Source organism: Neophocaena asiaeorientalis, unplaced genomic scaffold (genome assembly GCF_003031525.2).
Source record: "Neophocaena asiaeorientalis asiaeorientalis breed wild unplaced genomic scaffold, Neophocaena_asiaeorientalis_V1.1 scaffold123, whole genome shotgun sequence".
NCBI lineage: Eukaryota > Metazoa > Chordata > Mammalia > Artiodactyla > Phocoenidae > Neophocaena > Neophocaena asiaeorientalis.
The window spans coordinates 10,963,307-10,973,378 of NW_020173666.1; the positions used below are offsets into that span (position 1 = coordinate 10,963,307).

The 10,072-nt window shown below is 39.6% G+C and overlaps 1 protein-coding gene across 3 annotated transcripts in view; it reads left to right on the forward strand.

The window, feature by feature from the left end:
* Positions 1-5,293: 5,293 nt before the first annotated feature.
* ARID1B (AT-rich interaction domain 1B) overlaps positions 5,294-10,072 on the forward strand; it is a 364,765-nt gene continuing 359,986 nt past the window's right edge. For all 3 annotated transcript variants that reach the window (XM_024747857.1, XM_024747856.1, XM_024747858.1), the window contains exon 1: positions 5,294-5,488. In XM_024747857.1, coding sequence (XP_024603625.1) covers positions 5,303-5,488 — 186 coding nt within the window. In that variant the 5' untranslated portion in view covers positions 5,294-5,302. The remainder of the gene's footprint in view (positions 5,489-10,072) is intronic.

Here is a 10,072-nt window from a genome sequence, read left to right on the forward strand (position 1 = left end):
ATAAGGGCGTGGACCCTCTCTGAGTCCAAAGTCCATGCTTTCCCCCACAGGACAGACCATGCTTTCTCCCTTCAGTATTAGAAATCGTGTAGCTGCAGACACATTTGGATAAATAGCACCCCTGCCCCATTCGAGAGGGTATTATAGTTGGAACAAGATAATAATTTTTGAAGCTTTTGTTTAAAGCTTCTTGTCATAATGGGCTTCCCTGGCGGCGCAGTGGTTAAGAATCCACCCGCCAGTGCAGGGGACACGGGTTCAATCCCTAGTCTGGGAAGAGCCCACATGCCATGGAGCGACTAAGCCCATGTGCCACAACTACTGAGCCTGTGCTCTAGAGCCTGTGAGCCACAGACAGTGAGCCCACGTGCCACAACTGCTGAAGCCCACGCGCCTAGAGCCCGTGCTCTGCAACAAGAGAAGCCACCACAATGAGAAGCCTGCACACCACAACGAAGAGTAGCCCCCGCTCGCCACAGCTAGAGAAAGCCCGCGTACAGCAATGAAGACCCAACAGAGCCAAAAAATAAATAAATAAAATAAAAATAATAATGAAAAAAGCTTCTTGTCATATTATCCTTCAGAAAGAGTTTACCACTGCCTTATACATACTAGTTCAAACACTCGTTTACTCACATTGGGTTTTATTACTTTTGTCATTTCATACGTAATGGAATATTACTTCAAAAGTTTTCTTTGGTTGCTGGTAAGACAGAACATTTTCCCAAATAATGATTCAAAAGGGGGGAGAGTTTTTCTTTCCTTGAGCTCTTGTTTAATCCAGATATATAGATATGATTATAGATCAAGAAGATGTGATAGTTCTTCTTTCTGTGGGTTTTTCAATGCCTTTCTTCAATTTGTGGTTTAAGGAATTTGGCTGAAAAAATTGTGAAATATTATATTCATAAAGAAACTACTAATAAGACATCCCCTTAACTTGATATTTAGGAGTGAATACGGTTACGCAGATATCTTTACTATAAATACTTGTGTGCGTATACTCTGAAAGAGGGATAATGAGGGAATATCTAAGTATAAAAAGCATCAAGTATAGCTGAAGGATGCTAAAAATATATAGGGACTTGTTCTTTAACTTGGATGATCTTTAAAGGGTAGGTGGATTTCCAGGCCAGCCTCTGAAACCCTATTTAACCTATAATACAGCCTAACTGTGCTGCCTGATATGTCTAGAATCTATATTCAAATACATATTTAAAAAATATACTTCGTATTCCTTCTTATTTAGTAGTCCCAGGGATGGGAAACCTTCTGAGACTTTGGAGGATGTAGGCAGCAGTGGCAGCTTGCCAGAAGGAGATCCAGGAAAGGGTATCGGCAGGCGGACTCTCAACCACTGTGCCACCAGGGAACCCCCATAACTACATATTTAAATACATACATATCTAAAAACTTACTTGAATAAGGAAGAGTTACAAGAAAGTCTTATCAAGTAATAAAATTCATTAGAAGCTGAGTAACTAAACATAGACTAGTTATGTTAAGACTTCTTTGAAAATGGGCTGGACACACTGTGACTCTAAAAGCACTTGTCTTATTTTATGGAATTGAAGTCCAAATTGCAGCAGTTGTGGAATGGTAACTAGAAAGGAAAAATGTGCTTGGAATAACATATTTAGAGAAATATTTGAGGACTATTAATGTGGTGGTCTCTGATATAACATAAATGATATGTGAGAATTGAAAATGGTGATACTGTAGAATCAATAGAAGGGTAGATGATAAAAATACAAAGTTGTTTTGGGTTAGATGTGACTGAGAAGTGAATTGATTTTTGGAAAAGTCTTAGATTTGATCTGGGTTTTGTTTTCTTTAAGGAGAGAGTTGTAAAAAGCAGGGGTTGAGATCCTGCAGTGGTACATATTTAGTGTTAAAAATAGCAAGAGTACACAGTGGGATGAATTTGGATTGTGGTTGATTATTTAATAATAGGCCATAAGGAGAGAAGGTTAAAATTAAATAATTTGCACCGTGTAAGTATCTTGTTTTCATATCTGAATCTCACTGAAAGGCATTTGATGCATTTTGAGAGGTAGAGATAATCTGTGTATTTCATGCTTTCGATTTTCAGAAATCTCAGGGTTAAGCTAACATTTTGACATGGGTGCAAATTAACTGAATTTTAAGTAGGGCTGTGAGAGTTTATGGCAGTGATGAGAAAGATATTACAAAACAGTTTCAGTCACTGATAAGATGAATTTGCTGCACTGTTATCTATAGCATTAAAATATAGACATTCCAGTCATTCTCCCATTTTAAATTTCTGCTTTAATTAAGCCAGTTTGGGTCGTGCACTGTTTAAAGTCAAGTAAGCAGACCTTTCCTATGCCCCGGCTAATTCAGATTGAATGTGAAGATAGGGCTGCCTCGGGCCCCATATTGGAAATTTAGCCTGAAATCTGATTTACTCTCTGTGGGCCATTCATTCACTCTGCGGATTCTAGCATCACCAGCTCAGCCTTGATTTTCACACTTGCATAGAAAGTTTTATTTTATCTTTTGAAAGAAAGTGTGGAAAATCATTACATTTTGCTTTTCTTAGGCATAAATTCTAATTTAAATCATTCTGAGAAAACTTAATTCTTAGTTTTCAATTTTAGTTTCATTACATGAGGTCACCATGTATGTTTGTATGTTGATTGTGAAGTCAGCACAGTTTGTGTAACATCAGTATATTGTCTGAGCAATTTCTGTCACAGTAAGTAAACGTTTTTCTTGGCTGGTGAAAGTAGCACAGTTGAAATTACATGAAATTGTGAATTTTGAGCAGAGCTGTTTGGCCTACACATATCTTCATTCAGGTGAGATCAGTTCCTGGCAAATTCCTATGAACCCCTCAGGACTAAGCTCAGGTATTTCTATAGGTGGGCTTTGTGAGAACTCAGACCCACTGGCGTGCTCTCTCCTCACGGCCCCTTCAGGATGTCTGCTGGGCTGCACTGTCATCTTTGTTCAGCCTGTTCACCTCTCCAGGACAGCCACCGACACTTGTCCACTTTTTGCTTCCAGTGCCCTGCGTGGTGCACACGGTAGATGCTTAGTAAATGTGTGATGAGTGGGTTACTCAAGTCATTGAAATGAGCGCCAGGGTACCCCTAAGAAGGAGGGAGGGCAGAGACTGCGGGCAGCCTTGGGGGATGTGTAGGACTGGGGCTTCTCTTTTTTTACATCTTTATTGGAGTATAATTGCTTGACTGGGGCTTCTTGTAGCTTTCCCGCCTTGGGTTTGGGGTCTACACTCCTGGCTCCCCCTCACCTCCTATTCATGCCCAGCTCCCGGTCTTCCAAGAGCTGCCCTCACCTCTGCAACGAGACTGCCCTCGCCCAGCTCAGCAGTTACCTCCCAGTCACGAGGCGTAGCCAGAGCTTCAGCCCTCACCTGTTGGACTCCTGGGCTGCAGTTGGCATGTTGCGACACCTGCTCCCTTCTCCTCCATAGCACCGTGCTCTCTACAGCCTCTAACTACATTTTCTGACCATTCTTTTGGCCTAGTTGTGGCCCCCTTTTCCCTTCTACCTATTGTTCTCTTTTCATATATTCTTCCTGGGTAGAGTCCTTGAGTTTTATGTGCTTCATATTAATGAATTCATCTAGTATTTACTGAGGAGTTACTGTGTGCCAGGTGCACTGTTTGACTTGTGTCCTGGAGATATAATGTGAGTGAGTAAAACAGAAATCACCGCCCTCCAGGAGCATGTATTCTCTGTATGCTGACTTCCCTATTTATGATTCTGGGTCAGGCCTTCCTCCCCCAGTTGGAAACTCGTGGTGGCTCTTCCTTCTGGGTATTTTCACCTGGATTTCCTTATAGGAACCTCAGTTTTAATATGCAGAATAGTGAAGGCTCCCGCCCCCTGGGGAGGGTTGATCTGCTTCTACTACTGCATGCTGTCTCACCTGGTGTCTTATCATCTGTTAAGCCACCCTTGACACCTGTCTTCCATCACTCACAAGTCATGCTGTGTTTCCATTCTCTCACTTGAATCTGGGCTTGCTTTTGCCCAGCGCTGCTGCCAGCCCAGGACCTCAGCTCACCTGCCTCTGTGGCAGCCCACCCTGGCTCCAGGCAGCTGCCAAGAGAGTGGTCCTTGCGGAAGGCGGATCTGACTCTATAGTTCTCTGTTAAAAGCACCCGGTGGTTTATCCCCAAGGTACAATCTGAAGCTTTTAAAATGGCACGTAAGGCTCACCCATCTACTGGCTTCTGCCTGCCCCAGCTGCCGCTTGGCTTCTTGGATCTAAACTGCCTATGTTTCCTCACACACGCCAGGCAGCTCAGCTCCCTTGAGCCTGTGCTTTATGCCGTTTCTTCTGCTCCGTGGTACTCTGTGCCCTGGCCCTCCGCACCTTGAACGTGGCTTCTTCCATTGACCCTGCTAATCTTCAAGCCTTCCTGAGAGTCCCCGTGTACTCAGTGTGAACATAGAGTCTGGCACACAGTAGGCATCAGTATATGGTTTTGGAAGGAAGGAAGGAGGGATCTGTAGGCCTTTGTAGCACCGCGGTGAGGGACTTCCGCCACCACCGCTTTGCTCCTTTGAAGCACCCAGGGCATGAAAGCGCAGACTGAGGCTCCAGTTCGGCTCTCCTGAATGGCCTTGGCCCTGAGGCCCATGGGCTGACTCACCAAGCCAAAAATAAAACTCAAAGTCTAGTTTTGAACTGGTTATGTTTGGTAAGACGCTTACTTGCATAGAGAAGGTGGCTTGTGACTCATAGTCTGGGTGCTTATTCATGTGCACTAGTGATCTTTGAAAATTTTTACCCTAGACATTCTGTGTTATCTGAAATCTATCCTTTCACTTTCTAATGAACACTCAGATGCATTAATGTTTGATCAGGACTTGCAGGCTCAGGTCTAAAATAAAGTAATTGTTCTAAGAATACTTTGAAGTCAGAAAGGGTTCCTAACCACTCACTGTGCTTTGCCTTTGTTACTAGTAAGCTAAAAGGAGCTGGGTGAGATTAACTCATGCCCGTTTCCTGTACGCATAGTAGAATTTTAGATGAACGTGAAATCTTTCCTTATATTGTTTGCTCCAGATCCCTCTTAATTATTAAAGCCTTGCTAAAAGTAAAAAAAATTAAATGTCTTATATCCACCTAGGTTTGTTTCTTAATGTTTTTCTGGGTTTTATTTGTCAGGTCATCGTTTTCAATATTTTCAAAAGAAAGGATAGTTGCGTTTATAATGTATACGTTAGCATAGCAAACTTTCTGCCTTTGTAATAATGACTTAATAAGCCTACTTCTTCGTGTATTTCTTCACAGGGCAGCCCAATGGATCCCATGGTGATGAAGAGACCTCAGCTGTATGGGATGGGCAGTAACCCTCATTCTCAGCCACAGCAGAGCAGCCCTTACCCGGCAGGTTCCTACGGCCCCCCAGGCCCACAGCGGTATCCGATTGGCATTCAAGGTCGGACCCCAGGGGCCATGGGAGGAATGCAGTACCCACAGCAGCAGGTTTGTGCTAGTTTTTACTCCACTTCCCCGCACAGTTGGTCCTAGTTTTGTCTTTTACTGTCTACCGAAGATTAGTTTTGAGAGGGGGCATTTCACTGATTTTTCTCTACTTTTTAAAAAATTTCATAGTTTCTTGAAATAATCACAGGTACAATATCTCTCCCCTCTCTTCTAAAGAAAGAAAAGTGACCTTCTTAGAGCAAAGTGGACAGAATTCCTGTTTGGTAGAAAGCCTGTGTTACCAGCTATATTTGAAAGATTGACTGTGTCCTCATTTTGCAGCAAATTATATAGATCTAAGCCCCAAAGTGAACTTGGCTTTCTAATATTTCTCATGTCAGACAGTGTCAAATTTTGAGCTGTGAATAAACTTCTTAGGGTGAAGTTTTAAGTTATTTAAAGGTCTTTCTCATAAAGATGGCATCAGCTTAAAATTTTTTTAGTCTCCCCAGAAGTTATTTTGCTTTTATTTCTTGACGTATTTCTTCTGTATCTTTTGAAAAAAGATTTCTGTATTTCTTATAAGAGAATTTGATGTGTATCAGTTTTTGTAGGTTTGATGGGTTTTGTGTTTTTACATAAACAAAAAAGAGGTTTTCTTCTTTAAAAAAAAAATTCTCCTTTTTCTCTAGCATCAAATAGTTGGAGTTACCTTAAATGACCATCTACCTTCTGGCAGTAGTAAGCCTACAGTCTCTTGGATACTGGAGAGTATATCCTTGTCATGTTGCCATGAGGAGACTCAGACTTGTTTTAGGGTATTTCGTTTCTAGGAGCACCAGAAAGGCTGATTTATAAATTCCCGCACCATGCCTTTAACCTGGTGGCGCATCGGGTTGATGCCCTGCTTGTTTTCCTGCCTCCAGATAGGTTATTCCACAGTGTTGCCAAGCAACCCGTTCCAGAGTTTCACAGTACTTCCTCTCAGGAAATTCTTCCCCATGTTTGACCAAAAATCACTGTGGAAAAAAGGTTGGATAGAACTTTTGTTCTCTCTAAAGTGAATGTGGAGAATGATATACTTTATATGCTCCATAGCTGTGTCCTAAAAGTTCACAGATAAATGGCACTTCAGCCCTGTCTTTTTAGAGACTGAAAATTGTCTTTCCTCTTTATTTTAGTTTGTCCTTTGGCGATATTTTTATGTTAAGGCAGTTGTAAGGAAAGATAGAAGCAGCTCAGCCTTTGAATCCCAGCTGTTGGTTCTTTAAATGGCCTTCGTTATTGTCAGAAGTTCTCACCCCTTGTTTATTAAAGATTGGGCACTCAGAATTTTAGCAGTCAGTTGCATACTTAATTGTATTGTACTTTGATTCAACATTACTCCTTTCTTCCAGTAATACTTTGCTGCCTAGAATAAAATTCTTTAGTTGAGGCTGCTAATTATGAGAGGGAGTTAATTTGTAAATGATTGAAAAGTAAGATGACAGTTGTGATTTTTTTTTTCCTCTCTCTTTCTCTCTTCCTTTTATTTTATTTTATTTATTTTTACGTTTTAAAGCTAATTTTCCCTTAGTTGAGGGGAAGAAGGCCCAGGCAGCCAGCCGAATAAAGTCCTGATTCTGCTCTACAGCTGATTTCTTTTGGGCTCTGACAGTTCTGTATGATACTCTGGCCACAGGAAGAGAGTAGAGACAGAAGGGCAGTGAGAAATAGCAGGACGGGTGGAGGGAAGTAGATGCCGCCACTCCCTGTTCCTGTACCTTCCTTTCCACCATGTTTTCCTGAAGGGAAATTTGAGAGTCATTTCAAAAGGAGCTGTTCATGGCAAGCTACTGGATGAACCTTTACCTTTTTCTCTGAATGAGTTAAAGTCTTATTCGAAGTTTAAGACGTTGGTTTATTTTGCAATCCCAAAGTGGGAATCTAACAAATGGAGAGGTGTGAAGAATGATTACCTAGGAATATTTTTTTCATTATTTTCTTCCCACATATGTAAGGCTAAAACTAGAGGACATACACAGTTACATAGAATAACCTTAGTTTTCTTAGCTTTTCTGTTTTATTTCATCCTGGTGGATTTACATACTTTCAAAATCCAGTAACTCTCGGATTTATTTGAAGGGACAAATGGATAAAGGTTACCCACCAAGTATTTTAGCAAATTTTTAATTAAGATTTTAGATTAGGTATTTTACTACTAACCCAAAAAAATGCCTAATTCTGATTAAGCACAGATCTTTCTGATAATGAAAGAAAAGTAGGGTATCTGGTAAGAAATGGAATGCCCTGGCTGTCACACTTCCATATTGAGTTAATCATAATCGGACGTTCTAAATAATCTTTATTGCTTTTTTACTTTTTCATTTAGTTATAATACGACCTTGAAGTATTGTTTTTTTGTTTTGAAACCTAAAAGGCTAAAAAGAACTGCCAATGCATTTTTGAATGTGTGTAACATTTTAAAGGGGACACACAGCATAGTACCAAGTTCATGTGATCAGTTAGGTATAGGCTAATTAATAGCTTTGGAAAGGAAAAAAAATAATGTGGATTTTGGTAAAGGTTATTAGAACACATTTATTTTTTTAGCTTTAGTCTGTGTCCTTTGGTGAGGAATTTTCGGTGAGTTGCTTTATTTGCGAATTTTGGATAATTATAAACTTGGTCCACAAACAAGGTCCTGGCACAGTGATTGGCTGCCAGTCCTATCCATCTTCTCTTAGTGCTGATGTAATTGGCTAAGCATTGTTGTGGTCATGGCTGGTAATGTTCTTCAGGGAAAAAACTGGAAGATAATGATGACATTGAGTTTTTATTGAGTGGACATCACCACCTAGGCATGACTTTACTTTGGACGGCCTCCAAAGCTTTCTGTGCTTGGTTTGTGAACCTCTAATGAGCTGAATCCAGTTCATTTAATATTGCTCATATATTTCTGCAAAGGATTAAAATGTAGGAATTCAAGTTTGTATGTTGAGTTGCCCACTTACTAGCTGAGTGGTAAGTTGTCTTTGGCTCAGGGGTCACAGTTTGATTCCTGGCTGGCGTTCTACTCCTGTGACAGGAATTTTAAATGAGTATTCTGTTAGAAAGAACCACAGTGCTTATATGAAATTTAACATGCATAGTATCACTGCTTACTTTTTGTCTCGGAGAGTTAGGGGAAACTGGCCACTGAGTGTTGGATTTTAGTATTAACCTGGGGATTCTTGATTTGTACGGTGATAATTTTATTTTTGAACTATACTCATGACTGGGTCTTTGAAGCATGATGCGATAATAGTACAACGTTTTGGTATTTATTAACTGGAACTAGACTTGTGGTCTTTCACTTGCTGATTCTCTCACATCATCAGACAAATACATGGTAAACAGATTAGTTTTGCACCGTGTCCTAAAAACTAGTCTACTTGGGTTTTTATTGAGCTGAGAGGGGAAATGAATTTTCTGTGCCTCTGTGGAGAATGTTCTGCCTCTAGGCTCCTGGAATTCAAACCTGGGGATGGTTAACAGAAAGAAGTACACTGGTTGATTTCATCTAATACGGAGCTACATAGAGGATGTATAATCTTTAAGGTTACTAGAATCTGACTCTGAGTTTTTTAGATTTTGTGTATTTAAACTTAGACACCAATGTATCCTTTGCTTGATCGGGGATGTGGGTGAGCAAATGTTTTATTTCATTTTTCTTGTCCTTTGTGATCATAAATGTATACATAGGCCTATGCTGACTTGCTTTAAAAAAGATTTGTCATATAAAAGAAATAACACCGAGAATAGGTTACAGAAGCGAAGTTATATTTATTTGTGTCAAGCTGATTTCAATTATGTGGTCTGAGATTTTTCTCAAGTTATCAAGTGTTATTGGACTGGTATTTTAACTCTCCATATCTTGTTGCAGATGTTTGTATAACCTGATACCTGTTGGAATTATAAAACCAGGGAAGGAGAAAAAGGGCAAAGTGAGAGATGTATAAGTTCATGAGTGCTTTTGCAATGGGAAAACATGACTTTTTAGTTTTTAAACACATCTGTATTGCGAAGACCTTTACAACAAGAATATGGAATATAATGATTGCTTTGAAAGATATCGTGGCAAAATTAAATAGAACTTGTTATTTTTGTTAAGGTGACCCATCTGAACTTATCACTTTCAATCTAAATAACAACTGAATTAAACACCAAGGTTGTTTTGAAAAAGGCTTTAAAAATGAATAGGTGTTTTAATTTGTGCCTTTATCCTCTACACCCTTTGGATGTGTCTATTTTGCTGTGTGTTTTTTTGAGTAGAATATTTATTTCAGAACATAAGCATTTTATTTGGTACCATCTTAACAGCCAAAACACTTCTTCCAATGCACATATTTAATTTGGCAGCAGATGTTTCTGAAAGGAGACAAACATTACAATTGTTTGGCTAAAATAAATGTTTTCTTTGGGGTTATTAAGGAGCCAAGTGAATTCTAGGATTCCCACCTGTGTTACTTTATATTGTTAATCTATTCTGGAAAAAAATTGTTTTTTAAAATACAGTTAAAATTATGTTTCGATATAGTTTTAACAATGTTTCTGAAAAGTAAGGAAGAATGGAGTGAGAAGGACTGGTTAAAAGAGTTTTTTTTTTTTTTTTTTTTTTTTTCG